Source organism: Lissotriton vulgaris, chromosome 12 (assembly GCF_964263255.1).
Source record: "Lissotriton vulgaris chromosome 12, aLisVul1.2, whole genome shotgun sequence".
In the NCBI taxonomy this organism is placed as follows: Eukaryota; Metazoa; Chordata; class Amphibia; order Caudata; family Salamandridae; genus Lissotriton; species Lissotriton vulgaris.
The window spans coordinates 8,983,454-9,005,277 of record NC_141700.1 but is presented as its reverse complement, the minus strand read 5'-3'; the positions used below and the strand labels follow the sequence as shown (position 1 = coordinate 9,005,277).

Sequence of the window (21,824 nt, the reverse complement as noted above, 5' to 3'; positions counted from 1 at the left end):
AGTGACAAGACGTCACTGCTTGTTGGAGGTGGTGGACCTGGAGGCATTGTTTCCACGTCCCCTGCCTTTGATATTATTGCCTCTGTAGCCACCCCTGCCCTTATTGTTGGTATACGAGGACTGGGTGTTACCCTTGTAGTATTGCGTGGACTGGGATGCCTGGCCTCTCGAGGTGCCTCTTGAATTGGAGCGGCGAAAGGAACCACCCCGAAACTGCTGACTTTGTAAAGCCCCCATAGACTTGGCAGTTTCGGTATCTTTTTTCATCTTTTCTAGGGAGGCATCCACCTCAGGGCCGAACAGATGGTCAGGATTCACTGTTTGACCCAGTATTGTGGTTTGTATGTCGGGTTTGAACCCAGAAATTCGAAGCCAGGCATGGCGTTTAAGTAAAACGCTTGTATTGATAGCCCTGGAGGCAGTGTCTGCCACATCTAGGGCACATTTGATGGATGCATTTGTAATGAGTTTACCCTCCTGAATGAGCATCTCCCCCGCCTCCTTGTATTGGTCAGGCAAGTGTTGCAGGATGGCCTCTAATGTGTCATAATGGGCCCTATCATAACGTGCAAGCAGGGCTTGAGTGTTAGAGATCCTCCAGATGTTCGCTGCCTGTGCAGCAATGCGTTTGCCTGATGCCTCAAAGATCTTGGACTCTTTGTCTGGGGGAGGAGCATCACCAGTAGTCTGCGAATTTGCCCTTTTTCGTGCGTTGGACACCACCAGGGAGTCCAATGGCAAGTGTCCCTTAATACACGTGGGATCCGTGGGCGCCGCTTTATATTTCCTGTCGATGCGAGGATTGACCACCCGCGCCCGGGTGGGTTCCTTGAATACCTCCTGTGCATGCTTCAGCACCCCTTTAAGCATCGGTAGTGTCTTGACTTGTTTTTCGGCTACCGAGAAGGTGTCGACCAAGAAATCCGCATCCACGGGGTCTGAGTGCAGTTCGACGTCATGGTTCGCTGCAGCTCTCTCTATTAATGCATTGAATGCCGCCGAGTCCTCTGTCGGGGACGTCTTTGCGGCGAAAAGTTGAGTGTCCTGGCCCGACTGCGGGTCGTCTGTGTCGCCTCCTGCTGTCCAGGGCACATGCTCCTCTTCCGGATCCGAGTACGCAGGATAGTTGTACTCGGCCTCTTCCTCGTCCACATCAGGCACGGGAGAATGGGCCGGCGAGTGTTCCAGGGCTTGTGGAGACAGAGGTTCCATCAGAGCCGAAGAGTCTCTTTTGTTCTTGAGTGGAATCCTAAAAGGTTCCAAGGCCGGCTCCGACGTAATCTTTCGTTTGAGGAGCGACAATTTTCCGGTGTTGGCGTCGATGATCACCTCACGACGTTCCTCCACCGCAAGCGGTTGGAGCCGAAGCTTCGACACCACCAAGGCAGCCTTCGGCGTCAACACCTCCTGAGAGTGTCCGCTCTGCTTAGGCGCGAAGGCCTTCGGCGCCGACTTGGGAGGAAGGGTAAAACGAATGGGCGTTTGTTCCTTGGCAGGCTTCGGCGTGGACCTCGGCACTACAGTGTCCTGGCTGGGAACCACAGTGGACTGTTGGATCCGCCTTAAGGATTCTCCCACCTTCTTTGCAAGGGATGCCGAGGGCTGAACCGTCTCGAGCGCCTCTTCGTCTCCGAGAGCCCGGTCGCCGGTAGGCCTCTTCTTCGGTGCCGACGCCCCATGGCCTGGCGCACCGTCGGCGCGACGCTTCTTCTAAGCCGTCTTCGGGTCCGCGACCCCTTTCGGTGCCGACGCAGCCGCGTCGGGTGCCTTCACCTTCGGCGCCGACCCAGAGGGCTTCGGGTCGGCCATTTTGGCGCGGCTCTTCTGGTCGGCCATTTTGGCGTGGCTCTTCAAGTCGGCCATTTTGGGTTTCGTGGAAGTTGACGCCTCCAGAACCTTCTTCACCAGCGCCACTTTCGGTTTCGGTTTCGCATCCGAGGGTGCGAGACCAGTTGGCTTCACTTTCGGTTTCTTGTTAGAAATGTCCGTGACCGGGCCCGGAGGCGGGGACGTAGGACTCATAGTAAGATCTTGGGTAAGGCCCGAAGGCGATCCCTCGACCTGGGCCGTATGACGGGGAGTAACCCCGGAGTCTGGTTGGGGATGCTCTTCCTCTGAGCTATCTCCCATCGTGGCACAAGCCAGTTCGTCGTCCCCTACCTCGCCGGAGACTTCGTCGTAGGCCTCCTCATCCGCGTCGTAGGTCTCTTCCTCGGACGCGGGGCCAGAGTCCGACCCTTGTACGTCGTCTTCTTCCTCGACAGATTCCTGAAAGATGTCATCAGGTGGGGGTGCCGAAGCCGACAATTGAGCCTGGAGCCGATTAGCCCGGCGAATCTTCAAAGTTTTCTTACTCCTAAATTTTGAACACGCCATGCAGGTGTCTTCACGGTGATCCGGTGACAAGCATGTATTGCACACGGGGTGCACGTCGAGGTGCGAATATTTTGAGTGACACAGCGGACACTTCTTGAATGGAGTCCGCTCCATAGCAAAAGTTGTAGTGTAGGCCCGTCCGCGTCGAAGCACGTGGAAGGGCAGTAGGAGATCGGAGCTGAGAGTCAGTAAGAAACCCGAACGCAACTATACCGACGCCCAGCCTAAAGACCTTTTGGTCTCGAGTAAAAGTAGAACAACTATCGGTTCCGATAGAGGGAACCGAAAACACATCCGAACCCGATGGCGGAAAAAAACAATCTGGGGATGGAGGCGATGCCCATGCGCACTGTAGTCCAGGGGAGGAGCCACCTATCTCGTGATACTTCGAAGACTCTTCCAGGACAGGCTTTTTGATAACAGATTTGAATGCACTTAACAATCCATCTGGCTATTCCTGCTTTGGAAATCGGGTTGCCTTTGTGTTGTGGTGAGAAGGCAACAAAAAGTTGTTTTGTTTTCCTAAAGTGTTGTGTCCTGTCTATGTAGTACATCAATGCCCTCCGTACGTCTAAAGTATGGAGCATTCTTTCCGCCACTGTTTGTGGGTTCTGGAAGAATGCCGGCAAATCGATAGTTTGGTTGAGATGAAAATGTGACACCACCTTTGGAAGGAATTTGGGGTTAGTACGTAGCACTACCCTATTTGGATGAATCTGAATGAATGGCTCTTGGATTGTGAGCGCTTGTAGCTCACTAACACGCCTTAGTGACGTAATAGCAATTAGGAAAGCAACTTTCCACGTTAGGAATTGCAGTTCACACGAGTGCAGTGGCTCAAATGGTGGTCCCATCAGTCTGGTGAGGACCACATTGAGGTTCCACACCGGAGCTGGCGGTGTTCTTGGGGGAATGACTCGTTTCAGACCTTCAAGAAACGCTTTAATGGCAGGCACCCTGAAGACCGAGAGATGCTGCCTGTTTTGAAGGTAAGCTGCGATGGCGGATAGATGTATCCGAATAGAAGTGAACGCTAGTTTGCACTTATAAAGGTGTAACAGATAGCAAATGATGTTAGGGATATTTATTTATTTATTTATTTATTTAATTTGTATGGCGCGTTATAACCACAGGGGTCTCTAAGCGCTGTCTGTCCAGATTTACGTGAGAGATGTTACGTGATGAGATGTTACATTCACTTGAAATCGGCTATGCACCTAAGAGCTGCTCCATGCTTGTTTGTACAACACAGTTTTTAGTTTTTTTCTGAAGGGGAGTAGATTACTTTCCTTCCTGAGATCTGAATCCAAATTATTCCACAAAGCTGGAAGCACGTTGGAGAACGCACGGCCCCCCACCGTGGTCAACTTGAAGCGAGATTGGGACAAAAAAGTGGCGTCCGATGAACGCAAGGTCCTACCCGGTGTGTAGGGGGATATTCGGGATTTCAGATATTTGGGTGCCTTGCCGTACAAAGCCTTGTGAGCAATACACAATCCCTTGAATACAATTCGCTGACGTATTGGGAGCCAATGTAACTCCTGCATCAAGGGAGAGGCATGGGCAGTCCTGGGTTTTTTGAATATGAGCCTAGCTGCATCGTTCATAACACCCTGAAGCTTGTCCAGCAGCCGCTGAGGCAAGCCTAGGTATAGGGAGTTCCCGTAGTCCAGCCTAGCCAGAATTGTGGCTGAGACCACGTGTCTCAGAGTAGGGAATGAAAGCAAAGCAGAGATCTTCCTTAGTTGTTTTAGGAGGCCTATACAGGTGCCCACAACAGTGGAAACCTGTTTTTCCATGGATAATTTGTTATCCACAAATAGGCCTAGGCTTTTAACTGCTGCTGCCGGTTTTGGTGGTGTACCCAACTCTTTAGATGCATCTAGCGGGTTTATGTCATTGTCTGCACAGTAAATGACAAAAAGCTTCCATTTTGCGGCATAGCATGCCCTGGTTGACGGCTTCCTCGCCTCCTTGATGATGTTCATGCATTCAGGAGGTAGGTTGAGGTATCCAAACTCTAAGACTTCAGGAGCCAGATCGCTAGGTTGAGCTGTTGCGGATCTGGATGCTGATTTTCTCCATGGTTCTGCGTCAGAAGTCTGGGCGTGAGGCGCAGTCTTTGATGCGGTACCACTGAGAGTTCGAGGAACGTGGTGTACCAGGCCTGGCGCGCCCACGTTGGAGCAACTAGGATGAGTGTCATCGAGTGTTGCCTTAGTTTTCTCGCCACCAGTGGTATCAGAGGTGTCGGGGGAAAAGCGTACGCAAATTTGCCTGACCAGTTCATCCATATCGCATTGCCCTGCGATTGCGGGTGTGGGAACCTGGCGGCGAAGCTTTGGCATTTTGCGTTCTCCCTTGTGGCGAACAGGTCTATGTCTGGACGACCCCACCTTTGGAAGTACGGCTGGAGTACTGATGGATGTATCTCCCACTCGTGCATTTGATGGCTGTATCTGCTGAGCAGATCCGCCATCTGATTGTCCTTCCCTGGGAGGTGTTCTGCCATGAGGAAGATGTTCCTCTGAATGGCCCACTTCCACATGCTCTGAGCCAGGTGAGACAGCTGCGGTGAGTGGGTGCCCCCCTGCTTTTGGATGTAGTACATCGCGGTCATGTTGTCCGTCCGGACTAACACCACTTTGTTGCACAGATGTACAATGAAGGACTTGAGCGCCATGAAGATCGCCATCAGTTCTAGATAGTTGATGTGCATCTTCTGTTGCTGCGTCGTCCATAGTCCCTGCACCGTGTAAGTGAGCAGATGAGCTCCCCATCCCTGGAGAGATGCGTCCGTTGTCAGGATAACCTGTGGCACTGGCTCCTGGAACAGTCGGCCCTTGCAAAGGTTGTGTGGAGTCCACCAATGCAGAGAGTTGTATGCCCGACTGGTAACCAACACTAGGTCTGTCAATTGTCCCTGAGCCTGTGTCCACTGATTTGCTAAGCACTCCTGGAGCGGGCGCATATGCAACCGTGCGTGAGGGACTATGAAGATGCAGGAGGCCATCATGCCTATCAACTGCATGAACACTCTTGCTGGAAGTGAGTGTCTCGGTCTGAACTTCTGGATTAGAGACTGCATGCTGTCTATCCTGACCTGGTTTGGTTGCGCCTTGGCCGTCAGGGTATTGATTGTCGCACCCAGAAACTGCCGGACATGTGCCGGCTGAAGGTGTGACTTTGGGTAATTCAACGAGAAACCCAGGTCGTGAAGGAGGTGAATGGTAGTCGACATGTCCGTGGCGCACTGTTGTTCCGACCTGGCTTGAACGAGCCAGTCGTCGAGGTAGGGGTAGACATGGATGTTCTGCCTCCTGAGGTGCGCTGCTACTGTCGCCAGGCACTTGGTAAATACCCTTGGGGCTGTTGTGACTCCGAAGGGTAGGACTTTGAACTGATAATGCGTGCCTTGGATAGTGAACCTGAGGTACTTTCTGTTGGACGGGTGTAGTGGAATGTGGAAATAAGCATCCTTGAGGTCTAAGGTTGCTAAGAAGTCTCCTTTGTTTAACATAGGAAGAATCTGTTGCAGTGTATATACAGATTGAGGGGACGGAGATCCAGAATTGGTCTGAGAGATCCGTCCTTCTTTGGAATGAGGAAGTACAGGGAATATACCCCTGTGCCTTCCTCCCCCACTGGCACGAGCTCGATTGCTCCTTTTTGCAGCATCACCACCACTTCCTGCTGCAATAAGTGCAAGTGCTCTGCGGACATAGGTCTTTGCCTTGGTGGAATGTTGGGTGGAGTGGATTTTAACTCTAGACAATAACCGTACTGGATAAGTTGTCGCACCCACCTGTCTGTGGTGATGTTGATCCAGACGGGCAGGAACTGCTGTAGTCTCCCCCCGACAGGTGTTAAGTGGTCGGGGGGCAGTGACAGAGAGTCACTGGTTGCTTGGGGCAGAGGAGCGTGAATTGTTGGTCCCTCTGCCGCGTCCTTTGTTGCTGTTTCCCCTGTAGCCCCTCTTGTTCTGTTTGGGGTACGAGGATTGTGCTCCACCTCTAGGGAACTGTGACTGCTGACCCATCTGTCCTCTGGTGACTCCACGGGCACCTGAGCGACGAAAACTATTACCACGAAACTGCTGTGATTGTAGGGCCCCCATAGATTTAGCGGTTTCGGTGTCTTTTTTAATTTTTTCTAGGGTGGTGTCAACATCTGGACCAAACAGTCTATCAGGATTGACTGGTTGATTAAGTATGGTTGTTTGAATGTCAGGTTTAAACCCCGATATGCGGAGCCACGCCTGTCGTCTCAGCATGACACTGGTGTTAATGGCCCTAGCGGCTGTGTCCGCGTCATCAAGTGCACACTTTATGGCCGCGTTGGAGATCAGTTGTCCTTCCTGTATAATCATTTTGGTGCCCTCTTGAAACTGCGGAGGCAGGTGTTGCACAATTTGCTCTAGTGTGTCGTAATGTGACCTATCATAACGTGCCAGTAGTGCCTGTGTATTTGCAATACGCCAGAAATTGGCAGCTTGCGCAGCCACTCTTTTGCCTCCTGCCTCTAGCACTTTGGACTCCTTATCCGGGGGAGGAGCTTCACCCGTTGTTTGGGAGTTGGCCCTTTTACGGGCATTTGCGACCACAAGGGAGTCAAGCGGCAACTGTCCCCGAATGTATGCAGGGTCTGCAGGCGCTGGTCTGTACTTTTTTTCAATACGTGGGTTGACCACCCTCGCCCTGGTAGGCTCTTTAAAGATGTCCGCAGCATGCTTGAGGACCCCTTTGAGCATAGGCAGTGTCTTTACAGTTCTTTCCGAAACTGAAAAAGTGTCGAATAGAAAGTCTTCTTCAACTGGGTCAGCATGCATGTCCACATCATGATTAGCAGCTGCCCTCTCAATGAGTGCATGGAAACCTGCAGAATCCTCTGTTGGGGATGCACGTGTACTGAAAGCCTGTGGGTCTTGTCCCACATTTTGGGTGCCTTGGTCCCCAATGTCATCATATGAATCCGGCTGTGCATCTGGTTCATTGACCGGGAAAGTGTATTGGTCATCTTCATCATAGCCCTCACTTTCAGAGTGGTCTGGAGACGGTGTTGGGCTCCTTCTTGGAGGGGGCTGGATAGGTTCCATGAGGCCTGAGGCGTCCTGTGGAAACTTTTTCTTCTTCAGGGGGATGACATAGGATTCCACCGGCTGTGAAGTGATCTTCCTTTTGTAAAGGGTTAATTTGCCCGTGTCTGCGTCTATGAAGCACTCCGAATCCTCTTCTGAGTCGAGTACTCGACCTGAAAATGCCCCTGCCGTAGAAGATTCCGACTTCTTTGGCGTCGATTTTGATGAAAAGGCCTTCGGCGCCACTTTTGGCGGCAGAAGGAAGAGGAGTTTACTTGCGGGCTTGACCGGGACGTCTGTCGCCTTCTGCGGCGACGGCGCCGGCGCCGACGAAGCAGAGGCCTTCTCCCTAATTCTTTGTAGTGAAGAAGCAATGAGAGATGCGTCGGTGACAGTGGCCTTTGGCACCGACGAGGTGGCCTTGCCTTCGGATCCGACGTTCTGTTGGTGTTTTGGAGGGTTGGACGATGATGCCACGTCCGCCGACCCTGAGTCCTTGGACCGATGCGCAGATGTCCCAGTCGGAGCCGGAGCTGTGTCGCTGGCTTTGGCGGGCTTTGCCGGCGCCGGCGCGCTTGTCTTGTGCGTGCCACCCTTTTTAGAGGATCTCTCCTCCGGCGCCGATTTCGACCCTGTGGAATCGCCAGATTTCTTCGACTTCTGTGGACCGGAGGTCGACGGAGTCGATGAGGCTGCAGGCTTATTCGTTTTTGTTGTTACGATCGCCATCTTAGGGACGCCTGAGTCCTTAAGTTTCGGTTTCGGGTCGGCCATTTTAGGTGTAGTCGATACCGTTGCTTTCAGTTTCGGTTTCGATACCCTCTGCGCAGCAAGTATGTCCGTGGCCGGGCCCGCAGGCGGGGCCGTGGCTTGCGCTACGGGGTCTTGGGTAAGGCCGACAGGCGATCCCGTGACCCGCTCCTTATGTCCGTAAACTTCGGGGCATAGCTCGTCCTCTGAGCTATCTTCCGCGGCCCCATAAACCTCTTCGTCGTCCCCTACCTCGTCGACGTATTCAAGGCCTTGACCCACGACTCCGTCGTCGTCTTCCGGATCTGCCTCGACCTCCGTCTCGGGCGGGGAGATTTGAAGATGATGGCTCTGGTCCTCCTCTTCTTGGTCGTCGAAGATGTTTTCTGGATCCGGGGCCGCTTGTTTGGCCACAAGGCGCACCGCGCGCCGAATCGTGAGAGTCTTCTTTGACCTGAAACTCGCACAGGCCCTGCAGTTTCCTTCGTCATGGTCTGGCGAAAGGCATTTGTTACAGACCGGGTGCACGTCTATATGTGGGTATTTGGACCCACAGAGCGGACAGAGCTTAAACGGACTCCGCTCCATGTTGGAAACTCGGTGTCGAGTCGCGATGAGAAGGCCTCGATGTCCGAAGAGTGGAAAAACTCCGCTGATTCCGGCTCCGAGAGACGGAAGAACTCGAGACCGCACGCAAACAATACCGACGTAAAGAACACAAAGCCTTTTGGCCGTTTAAAGTTATGTTTTCTCGGTTCCGACGGAGAGACGTCGAGACCGCATCCGAACCCAATGGCGGAAAAAAACAATCTGGGGATGGAGCCGATGCCCATGCGCACTGTAGTCCAGGGGAGGAGCCACCTATCTCAGGATACTTCGAAGACTCTTCCAGGACAACAATGTGCGATCATCCGGACCCAACACTAGGCGGCGATCTAATGCTAAGATATGAATTTAGCAGCCCACATGCCTCGAACTGTTGTGGAGAAATTCAGAAAATGTAATTTTACAGTGCATGAGAAATGGCTGGCAATGATGAAAAGAAATGTCCCTACACAAACCATGGCATTTGAAGTCAATGAAGCCATCCGGAAGTATTCTGTACAAGCTCTAGTTCTTTTCCGTAAGGAATTTTGTACGGACTTTGTAAAGAACTGCTTCATTTTTGACCGCTTCAATAACTGAGGGGATATGCGCCCAGTTCAACGCATATTTTGCAGAACCTGTCCCAGAGAATCACAATATTCAGGTGCACTAGTATTGGCATGGAAAGCTATGTCAGTGGCCAGAGGTAGCACATTGTGTACTGGCTGTTTTGGCATTGACTGTCTCAAGTGCCAATGTTGAGAAGGCCTTTTCACAGATAAATGTTTACATGGGAAGGAAAGAGTGTGCATGACCAAAGACTCACTAAAGAAGTATTGTGTGTTGCACTACACTAAGATTGATTTTTAAAAATGTATTTGAAACTCATACACCCTGTCTATAAATATGCAGAAAGCAAGCAATAATAAAAGCAAAATGTTCCATACACACTGGAAAAACACTTTCTATTGTTCTTAATTGTGCGAAAATGTGTAACCACTGATAAACACTGTTTTTTTAAGGTATAAAAAACACTGCTAAAACCCCACCAGAATTTACCAAAAATAGAAACTGAAAACAGGAAAGCCTAATTATACTGTGTCTGCTGTGTGTTTTGGCCTCTTGAAGGTCCTCTATTATTGGAGCGACGAAAGGAGCCACCCCAAAACTGCTGTGACTGTAGAGCCCCCATAGACTTTGCAGTCTCTGTGTCTTTTTTTATCTTTTCTGGTGTCAACCTCAGGTCCAAATAAGTAGTCCGGGTTAACTGGCTGATTGAGGATAGTAGTTTGTATTTCCGGTTTGAATCCCGAGATTCTTAACCAGGCAGGTCTCCTTAACATGACGCTAGTGTTAATGGCCCTGGCTGCAGTGTCAGCTGCGTCTAGCGCGCACTTGATGGAAGCATTGGTTATAAGCTTTCCTTCTTGGATTAGTAGTTCCGCACCCTCCTTGTACTGATCTGGTAGGTGTTGCAACAGTGTCTCAAGGGTATCATAATGGGCCCTGTCATATCTTGCCAAGAGTGCCTGAGTGTTGGCAATGCGCCAGATGTTAGCTGCCTGCGTTGCCACCCTTTTCCCCGAAGTTTCCAGTACATTCGACTCCTTGTCAGGAGGAGGAGGATCACCTATAGTCTGGGCATTTGCTCTCTTACGTGCATTAGAAACAACTAATGAGTCCAATGGCAACTGTCCTCTTATATAAGTAGGGTCCACAGGTGGCGGTTTATATTTCTTTTCATTTCTAGGGTTTAATACCCTTGCTCTGGTGGTCTCCTTAAAAATGTCATCCGCATGCTTAAGGACCCCTCTTAGCATGGGCAGAGTCTTGACGGTTCTTTCCGAAGTGGAAAAGGTGTCGACCAGAAAATCTTCCTCAATAGGGTCAGCATGTAGTTGCACATCATGGTTACCCGCCGCTCTTTCAATAAGGGCGTTAAAGGCAGTAGGGTCCTCCGTAGGAGATGTTTTTACATTGAATGTATGTGTGTCAGGGGCATTCTGTGGATCCCCTGTGTCAGCTGGATCTGCCCATGGTTAGTTCTGATCGTCGGGATCAGTGTCCACATGATAAGAGGCATCCTCATTATTGTCATCCCCTGCATCCACATCTGAATATGTGGGTGAAAAAGACTGAGGTTCTTGTCCATAGGATTGCAGAGGTTCCACAAGAGCTGGTGATGTGGTTGAATCCCTCTTCTTCTTTAATGGAATCTTATAAGACTCCATGGGTGTTTCTGGTATTATTTTCCTCTTATAAATGGACAGTCTACCAGTGTCCGAGTCGATGAACTGCCTCGACTCCTGTTCTTCAGGCTCTTCTGAAGCCCCTAGTCCCATCGACACTCCTTTAATGGCTCCGATACCCTTTTCGGTTCGAACATCTTCGGTCGCATCATCGGTGGCAACCCGAATTTGATTGGTGTCGATGCGGTTTGAATTTTTCCGACCAACTTCGGGGTTGGGGCCTTCTTCGGCCGACCGCCGTAGCATTTTCTTTGATGCGTTGGAGTGACTCCGACACCTGTTTGGATACGAATGGGGTCGGCTGTGTCGACTCGACAGGGTCCTTTGAGCCAGTCTTTGTCTTGGTCTCGGGCCTTGTCAGAGGATCGACCCCCTCTCTCGGTTTGAGCCTCTTGTCTGTTGCGACTCCCTTAGGCGCCGACTTCGTCGGTTCGACAGTCTTGACCTTGGTCTTCGGTGCCCCAACCTTCGGCTCGACGACCTTTTTGAACTTCTCGGTATCGATGGCCTTTTTCTGTTTCTTCGGCTCCGAGGGGTTTGAGGCCTTGGAACCGACCAGTCAGCTGCACTTTTGGTTTTGTTTTTGATAGTGATGCTTTCGGTTTCGATTTCTTTGGATCGACCGATGGCAGTTTCGATACCGATGACTCTTTATATATGTTCGTAGCCGGGCCTTTATGCGGGGCTGTAGAACGAGTCGATAGATCTCGGGTAAGGCCTTGTGGCGATCCCTCGACCTGAGCCTTATTGAGTGCTTCATCGCCGGCCCCCATATCGACGGTTGGGCCTAGCTCCTCGCCTGAGCTATCTTCTACGGCCCTAAGGGCCTCTGCGTCGTCTCCTACCTCATCGACAACGTTTTCTTCTTCTTGCAATATCTCTTTAACTTCGGCGTCATACTCTGAGTCATGCTCCGAAACAGGATCCGAGTGTTCTTCCCGATCCTCCAGATCAATGACCTCTTAGTCTTCGGTCCAGAGGATGTTTTCTGGATTAGGCGCTGATCTCTGTGACTCTAATCGAGCCGTGCGTCGAATCCAAAGAGTTTTCTTCGACCTGAACCGGGCACAGGCCATACAGTTGGCTTCGTTGTGATCCGGGGACAGGCACTTGTTGCACACTGGGTGGACATCGATGTGCGGGTATTTTGCATTGCAAAGTGGACACCTCTTGAATGGGCTTCTTTCCATCGTAGATCGAAGATCGGGTCGAGTGTGGAAAAAAAACGTCTGATTCCTCAATGTCCTCTCGAAGCAAAGCTATCGGTACCGAACGAAACTATACCGACACTGTCGAAAGCCTTTTGGCTTTGTAGAAAGTTTTCCTAACTTGAGCTAAGATAGTAACATCCGAACCCAATGGCGGAAAAAAACAATCTGAGGATAGAGGGGATGCCCATGCGCACTGTAGTCCAGGGGAGGAGTCACCTATCTCGTGATACTTCGAAGACTCTTCCAGGACAACAATGTGCAATCATCCGGACCCAACACTAGGCGGCGATCTATGCACAGATATGAATTCAGCAGCCCACATGCCTCGAACACTGGGCGTTGTGCCAGAAAGGCGCCCTGATACGAAGCGCACTTCAAACAGGTTTGTAAATCAGAGACGCACGTATCTCAGGATGGATCGCCATTAGCGAAAATCAAAGAGCAGCTGAATCTAGAGGATGGCTAATTTCCTGTAACAGTGGTACATTTTTAACACTTTACCCAGATGATTGCCTAATGTAAAATCTTTAAGACTACGAAAAGAACTGTAATAAGTGACTTATCAGCCCTTTGTTGCACACAGTAAGAATGTGCACTTCGGCCCTATTCTCTTTTGTAGAATCAAATGCTTATGTTCAGCAGCCATATCAAGTTATGCTAAGAGGAAACATCTTGCATCCCATTTGAAATACTCTCTCCCTGAGACCAGGCCATTCTCAGCATGTACTCGACTACCCAGCTCTTGGTGACCATCTACATGACCCTGCATCCCATCGGAAATGCTCTCTCCCTGAGACCAGGCCATTCTCAGCATGTACTCGACTACCCAACTCTTGGTGACCATCTACATGACCCTGCATCCCATCTGAAATACTCTCTCCCTGAGACCAGGCCATTCTCAGCATGTACTCGACTACCCAGCTATTGGTGACCATCTACATGACCCTGCATCCCATCTGAAATACTATCTCCCTGAGACCAGGCCATTCTCAGCATGTACTCGACTACCCAGCTCTTGGTGACCATCAACATGACCCCTGCATCCCATCTGAAATACTCTGTCCCTGAGAGCAGGCCATTCTCAGCATGTACTCGACTACCCAGCTCTTGGTGGCCATCTACATGACCCTGCATCCCATCGGAAATACTCTGTCCCCGAGAGCAGGCCATTCTCAGCATGTACTCGACTACCCAGCTCTTGGTGACCATCTACATGACCCTGCATCCCATCGGAAATACTCTGTGCCTGAGACCAGGCCATTCTCAGCATGTACTCGACTACCCAGCTCTTGGTGAACATCTACATGACCCTGCATCCCATCGGAAATACTCTGTCCCCGAGAGCAGGCCATTCTCAGCATGTACTCGACTACCCAGCTCTTGGTGAACATCTACATGACCCTGCATCCCATCGGAAATACTCTGTCCCCGAGAGCAGGCCATTCTCAGCATGTACTCGACTACCCAGCTCTTGGTGAACATCTACATGACCCTGCATCCCATCTGAAATACTCTGTCCCCGAGAGCAGGCCATTCTCAGCATGTACTCGACTACCCAGCTCTTGGTGAACATCTACATGACCCTGCATCCCATCGGAAATACTCTGTCCCCGAGAGCAGGCCATTCTCAGCATGTACTCGACTACCCAGCTCTTGGTGAACATCTACATGACCCTGCATCCCATCGGAAATACTCTGTCCCCGAGAGCAGGCCATTCTCAGCATGTACTCGACTACCCAGCTCTTGGTGAACATCTACATGACCCTGCATCCCATCTGAAATACTCTGTCCCCGAGAGCAGGCCATTCTCAGCATGTACTCGACTACCCAGCTCGTGGTGAACATCTACATGACCCTGCATCCCATCGGAAATACTCTGTCCCCGAGAGCAGGCCACTCTCAGCATGTACTCGACTACCCAGCTCTTGGTGACAATCTTAATGAGGACACGCAGATCGGTTTGCATCACACTTTAGCCACCCTTTTTAAGTTTTCCATGCATGTTTCAGCAGAGGAATCCTCCGTCAATGGTTGAATGAGGAAAGACACCTCTCTGTGACAAATTCTACTTGGCACATAATGGACGGTTTAGAGGATCCATGAAAGCATCCCTCACATCCACATCAGCCCCCACCCCTAATCTTCAATGAGTTAATTACAAAATCCCTCACCAAAAATACACAACAAGCTACTCACAGCTCTGCCATAAATCAGAAAACCACCTGGCCCTTGAAAGCATCCACCCAGCCGGGGCGCACCTCTGGACACCCCCCGCCCGACCATAGATACCACGTTCCGAAAAACAATCGGTTCCAATAAGAAATATGATATTCATTGAGTTAGTTTCATTGACCACCAACAGCCAACATGCAACCTAGAAATAAAAATTAAGCAACTTGAAGAACGCTAGTACAAATGCAATCACCTGAAGGATCTCACAATACAAAAGGCCCTCCTTACCACACACCTTGAGCACAGGCATCTCCCGCAGTCTTGAAAGGATTAGGTATTCTCGTCTGAGAGACCAAGCTATCAATGTGTGGACATTTACATGCCCTCCTAGCCATGTGGACTCAGCTGTCCCAGAATGCAATACAGTCATAAATCAGCATCAAACTTTAAAGGATAACACAAAGTTCTAAAGAACACACTAATCATAGTCCATTTATAGGTCACAGACAACCCTGTAACAAAGTATCAGCTTTGACTGATGATTAATTAAAACATTAACATACAACACAAAACCAAAGTTTTGTCAAGAGAGCGCAGCATGCCTCGCGCAAGAGGCGCAGCATGCCTCGCGCAAGAGGCGCAGCATGCCTCGCGCAAGAGGCGCAGCATGCCTCGCGCAAGAGGCGCAGCATGCCTCGCGCAAGAGGCGCAGCATGCCTCGCGCAAGAGGCGCAGCATGCCTTAATCGCAATCAGAAGTGTAATCTGCTGTTTACCAGACAGTCAACCCAACAACTGAGATTGTCCTCAGCTCGCTGCACTCAGTGATCCAAAGACGGCTGTGAAGACTTTTTGAGATCTTCTTGACCTCTGAACCAAATTGTGCAAAGTTACTGTATTTCTAGTTGAATGAAAACCTTTCCTTCCCGTATTCCATGAGTTATTTTTAGTTCCATGGTACCAAGCCGAGACTCCTTGTAGATCACGCTCTACAAGCCAGTCAGCTTATCATGGTCCACTGAAACGGTCCTAATCCTGCAAGAAATTCATTGGTAGCTCGTCTCTACACCCCCACTCCAATTTAAAAAGCTTCATTCTCTTCAAGGGTGTCAGCATCAAGGAGACCTCTTACAGGACAGGATAACCCACACTCAAAGACTCCGCTCTACACCCCGCCAATCTAGAGGTGCATAACAGTGAAAAGAACTACGAAACATGCAGCACTATCATTCCACTCCAACATAGTAGAATGATTTCTCCTTAAATCAAATTCCAATCACCCCTTTCCTCCAGGATTTTAGGAAGGAGTTAAACACTCATCAGACCCAATTCGCCACCGACAACCATGAACCCATGTCCAACTCTGGACGCGGTGTGTGAAGATGGTAAAAAAAACATCTGCAGCAAGGTCTCTTGTTTCTTGGTGCTGTATAAAACATGACCCTGCCACTACTGGCCAGGTACAGGATATGTAAATGGCCAGTAAACAAAATCTGAGCCTGATGGCTATGTAATCCAGCAGGCATCTGTGACTGACATCTGCACTGGGGGAACAGATACCCGCTTAGACATTAAACATCTAGTCTGCACCAAAGCAGCAATATTATGCATGCTTGCTTTTTTTGTTGTAGTCACAGGCGTATTTGAGAAGGGTCAAATTTAACTAACCCTTTTAAATAAAACATCCCGTATGGCAATTGTTACGCGATTATTATCCATCTACTTAAATACAGAGTAAAGTCCACAGTGTAGGAGACGGTTCCCAGACTGTCCTAATCCTAGCAAGTAGGGCACGGCCAGTGACGCCCGGACGGAACCTGAGGTAAGAATAAGGCAGTAGAGGGGTTTCAATGATCATTCCACATATGGCTCCTCCTGACAGCAAAACAATCTCCTCCCAGGTCCAACCTGAAAGCAGCAGGGAACCTTTGTCTGTCTGGAGTACAGATAACAGAGTAGGCGTCTTCAATGGCCAAGAGGCCAACACTGACCCTCAAGAAGGGCAACAGCATAACTCTAACAGGGAGGACTGTTGGTAGGAATGCTAAAAAGACTATCTGCTCAGGGTCAACGCACAAAGAGTTCAGTGCTTATTAGGACTTCAACAGACCTGTCAGCAGGAGGGGGCTTCGACAGACCATCGGCAGAAGGGGGGCTTCGACAGACCATCGGCAGAAGGGGGGCTTCGACAGACCATCGGCAGAAGGGGGGCTTCGACAGACCGTCGGCAGATGGGGGGCTTCGACAGACCGTCGGCAGATGGGGGGCTTTGACAGACCGCCGGCAGATGGGGGGCTTTGACAGACCGTCAGAAGAAGGGGGGCTTCGACTGACCGTCGGCAGGAGGGGGCTTTGACAGACCATCCGCAGGGCAAGACAGGGCTTCGACAGACCATCAGAAGGACAGGACAGGACTTCGACAGACCATCAGCAGGAGGGGGCTTCGAAAGGACAGGGCTTTGACAGACCATAAGTAGGACAGGGCTTCGACAGACCATCAAAAGGACAGGGCTTCAAAAGGTCATCTCCATGGAGTGTGTGAAATGGTGTGTCCTATAAAAGATGTCCTCCCACTCCTTATCTGTCAAGGTGCGGCCAATCTCTATTTCCCATCTCTTCTTTCCAGCAAATCGAGCGCCCTTCGATCCAGGCAGGAAAAAGGCGTAGAGTTCGGAAATAAGCTTCTGGACCTAGCACTGGTTTATTCATATGCTGTTATGTTCATTAATCCTTTTAAGCTATTTGATGCAGCCGGCACGAGACGGGTTGTAGGCGACATGCTGTGTTACGTTGAGTAGGATTGCTATGTGGTCCATTTCTCTGCCCGCTAATGCTGGTTTGTAAATTCGCCGGCCCACTGGGTTGTAGGCGCTAATGCACTGTTCTTTATTTGTCAAGTACATTGCCAATAAAAAACGATTTCATTCAAAAGGTCGCCCCCAAGATAGGGCTTCAAAAGGTCGCCCCCAGATAGGGCTTCAAAAGGTCACCCCCAGATAGGGCTTCAAAATGTCGCCCCCCAGATAGGGCTTCAAAAGGTCGCCCCCCAGATAGGGCTTCAAAAGGTCGCCCCCAGGCAGGGCTTCAAAAGGTCGCCCCCAGGCAGGGCTTCAAAAGGTCGCCCCCAGGCAGGGCTTCAAAAGGTCGCCCCCAGGCAGGGCTTCAAAAGGTCGCCCCCAGATAGGGCTTCAAAAGGTCACCCCCAGATAGGGCTTCCAAATGTCGCCCCCCAGATAGGGCTTCAAAAGGTCGCCCCCAGGCAGGGCTTCAAAAGGTCGCCCCCAGGCAGGGCTTCAAAAGGTCGCCCCCAGGCAGGGCTTCAAAAGGTCGCCCCCAGGCAGGGCTTCAAAAGGTCGCCCCCAGGCAGGGCTTCAAAAGGTCGCCCCCAGGCAGGGCTTCAAAAGGTCGCCCCCAGGCAGGGCTTCAAAAGGTCGCCCCCAGGCAGGGCTTCAAAAGGTCGCCCCCAGGCAGGGCTTCAAAAGGTCGCCCCCAGGCAGGGCTTCAAAAGGTCGCCCCCAGGCAGGGCTTCAAAAGGTCGCCCTCAGACAGGGCTTCAAAAGGTCGCCCTCAGACAGGGCTTCAAAAGGTCACCCCCAGATAGGGCTTCAAACGGTCACCCCCAGATAGGGCTTCAAAAGGTCGCTCCCAGATGGGGCTTCAATAGTTCAACAGACCATCAGTGTGACAAGGTCTAAACAGACCATCACCTGAAGGGGTCTCGACAGACCATCACCCGACATATGACTTGCCGTTTTAGCACTTGCCCGGACAGGTATTTTTCTGCCTCCTCACCGGAGAAGCATAAAAGAAACTATGCCCATGGCACCCTCCAAAGTGCTGCAGTGCCCTGTCTCACACACTTGCAATCAAGACCGTTGGCACCCTCTAAAGTGCTACTGGGCCACATTTTACACACCTTCAAGAGCTATTAACTGCTTACCCACGAGAGCCAGGATGACAGTGAGCAGAGGAGCAGCAGGGAACGCGATGGTCATATTCATTTCCAGCATCTGCAACAGATCCACTGCAGAGAGGAACAAGAAAGTGCTTATTACATAAAAGCAAATCACCAGAAACCCCAAACCATAGCACTTGGTCCTGAAGACAAATGCGAGACAGGGACTCACCGATGAAGACAAAGATCTGATGGTGGGAGTAGCGCAGCAGCATGGAGACGGACAGAGTCTGCAAAGAGAAGCAACAATCCAGAAGTTCTGCATCTCACTCCACAATATTCATTCATAATAGTCATGTAACCCTTCTGCATGCATTGGAAGGCCTCTTTTTGGGGGACTCAGGGCAGGCATCAGTTACTGTGGTTGACCACTAGTGCCCTTGGGTCCAATACTTGGGGTGCTTTGAAGTGAATAATAATGACACTGTCTTGAGGCAAGACTATCAGGGTGGCAGAGGTGAGCAGAAGAGCTTTGATTCAGGGGCGCTCAGAGACTCTCAATAGGGAGTACTTAGTAGAGAACTATAATGCTGTTTCCCAGTCTGCACTTTACACAGAGAAAGAGACTTAAATAACTACAAAAGGAAAACAGCACACAAACATAACACCTAGAAGAACAAATAATGCTAGCACCCTCTGGGTGCATGTTTAACTCCCTTGTGCTAAAATAAGTTTACCATTAAAGGCTATGATCAACGTTAGTCTACGGCAAGGCTTTGGTCACTCAGGTCTGTTCAGAAGCATTTGCAGGAGTCATTGAGACACCAGTAGCCCCTGGTAACTTGTCAAGAATGAAGGAAGGAATCTCACTGAAACCTTGAGCTCTAAAACCATGGTTCAAACTTTTCAGGATTCACAACAAACTACTCTAGCTAAGAGAAACGGAAACCACAGGAGAATGTGAAGGCTCCGTCTTCGGGTCCCTCTAGAATAATGCATGAGAGAGAGGCTCTCACAGCTTCGGGTCCCTCTATAATTGTGCATGAGCGAAAGTCTCTCACAGCTTCGGGTCCCTCTATAACTGTGCATGAGAGAGAGGCTCTCATTGAGTGGCGCAGAGACTATCCCAGCTCACTTTTCAGTGAAGGAGAACCTCACCATTCCTAGCATCATTTCTGCTACTTGAAGAGAATTGCACTGGCTCCTGGGCATGCTCAAATTCTTGTCCTGCCCTCACAACAGTCATCTTATCACTCTTGGGGGGGGGGTTCCAGTCTACGCCACACTGCAGGCAGGCTGGTACCCCCCTTCTTTCAAGCTGACCAGAAAAGCAATTTAGCAGACTTTACTTGGACTTAAACCAACCACACAGAAGTTCTGTTTATGTTTCATAAGACTTCATTGTAAGACGCCACTGTGTCTGGTGGATAGAAGCGGCCATGGAAGCATGCCAGAGCCAACTAAAGGGTTTCTTGGTGGTTCCCCCTGGAGTCTACCTCTTTCGCTACCTGGGACATGCCTGCTTTCCCTTGCAGAGCATCAAAGTTAGGGTCATCTTCCCCATCTTGCCATGTTATGGCCAGACCCCCACCCTGTTCCCTTCCACTGTCGAGCTTTGCATGAACCATGCAGTAATGTCACAACAGAACGATGGATTGTGCTATCGCTGCTCCTGGGAGGTCCTAAAAGGCTCAGAGACATGAGGCCTCTCTTCAGTGGATTGCCCCTTGCTCCTGGAGGTGTGGGAATAGCTGGGAATATAATGCTACAGGTTGCTCGTGGCACACCTTGGTTAACACTATGGGTAAATAACTGCTCATATAATGGGCACATACTATTGCTGCCTTTATAATGCACATTTCTATGGGTTGCTTTTAAGTGGCATGTGGGTGGACTGCTCAGAGTTCATACTATGTTTAGTTGTGCACTGCCCAGATTCCGTGAGCTGCTTCTCGGGCACCCTGGGGTGCCGCCATTAGAGCATTTACTGTGGCTAGTTGCCCAGTTCTTCTTTCAATGGGTTACTTTCTGCCACTCAAGGAGGAACAGCTCAGAACAAACACCACATCTTGCTGCAGACTGCCTATTCTTAGGTGTGTTTCACTTGCCACACCTGGGAGGAAGACAGACATATTAATGGGCCAAACACATCTGCTCCTCCAGCTTTCCTTAGTGCCCACCAGAGGATAAACCATGGACAGCTGTGCATTGCCATTAGTGTGGCTGTTACTTGAGGTATGCGTGGACCCCTCAGGCATGTATCTTGCCTGCTCCTATTGTGTTGGTACTTTGATCAATAACCATAATCCTGAGAGGCCTAAAAATAATTTCCACGTCTGTATGTGTACAATTTATGGATATCATAAACCATACGTTTATTGAAAAATGAAAAGGTGCTAGTTCAGGACGTAAATTAAGCTTTTCCAAAGAATATGAGAAGCTTGTGTTACGGGAAATCAAGTATAATTTAAACAAGCACTGGCGTGGCCAATAGGTCTCGCAATAGGAAAGTTTGAGCTATTGGTATTGTAAATGACAATTTTTTTAATTTATGTGTTGGTTTTGAAAATAGCGAAATTAATAGCTTTGTCATTTACAATGCCAATAGTTTTAACTTTCGCAAATGTGACACCTATAGCATTTGTAATGCAATATGTGTTGTATTTACGTGCCTTAGATGTATTGATATTACAAATAACAATGGCTTTTAATTTTTTTAAATAATTAATACTTAAATAAAAGTTATTGCAATTTATGATGGCAATAGCTTAAACTTTTGTAAATAACTTTTGTGAAGATTATGTTCAGTGTATTTACGCTGTAATGTTTCGATTCGTGCAAAATCAGGGACATACAAAGTGAAAAAGAATCCTCATTTGACTAGACTTGGGGCCACTTGGATAGTCAAATGAATAAAAAGGCTGGTGTTACACACGCAAAGGGGGCAGAGTGCCTGTGTTCCTTCTGTGAGGCCAACGGATCATAGATTGATGTTTTCCCTGCACGTGAAATATGTCAATAGTTCACTTGTGCCAGTCATGAAGAGCACAAGTGCACTCCTGCATGTGTGACATTTCCGACTATTTTAGGACCCTAAAGCTAAACGAATGGCTTGGGCAGCAGTTATTGGTCTTTTTTTTTAAATGTTTTTCGAACTAATAGACGGGGTGCATGGGGAGTGGGAAAATGGGCACGGAAAGGGAATAAGGAGGGGGAACACACGCAGGTGAGGAGGAACACGCGCATGGGAGGGGTAGAAGGGGTGCATGTGAGTGCGACACGTGCATGGGAGGGGAACACACACTTGGGTGGGGAGCATGTCTCGGGAGGGGTAGACGAGGTGCACACTAGGGTCATATAAGCAGATAGAACAAGTACATCCGGAACATCAGCAGTGCAAGCTTGTCCGTGAAATATACTTGGGCAGAGCAGAGGCAACAGGAAGGGTAGTGCACATTTGATTTCCCACAGAAAACTACAGCAGAACGCGATGCCGCAGTGTATCTATC

The 21,824-nt window shown here is 49.9% G+C and overlaps 1 protein-coding gene across 2 annotated transcripts in view; it reads right to left on the bottom strand.

The window, feature by feature from the left end:
• The window catches only part of TMEM259 (transmembrane protein 259), a 278,951-nt gene that overhangs the window by 107,329 nt on the left and 149,798 nt on the right, over positions 1-21,824 (bottom strand). For both annotated transcript variants that reach the window (XM_086946715.1, XM_086946716.1), the window contains exons 7-8: positions 18,548-18,605; positions 18,361-18,444 (exon numbers count right to left, since the gene is read on the bottom strand). In XM_086946715.1, coding sequence (XP_086802841.1) covers positions 18,361-18,444; positions 18,548-18,605 — 142 coding nt within the window. The remainder of the gene's footprint in view (positions 1-18,360; positions 18,445-18,547; positions 18,606-21,824) is intronic.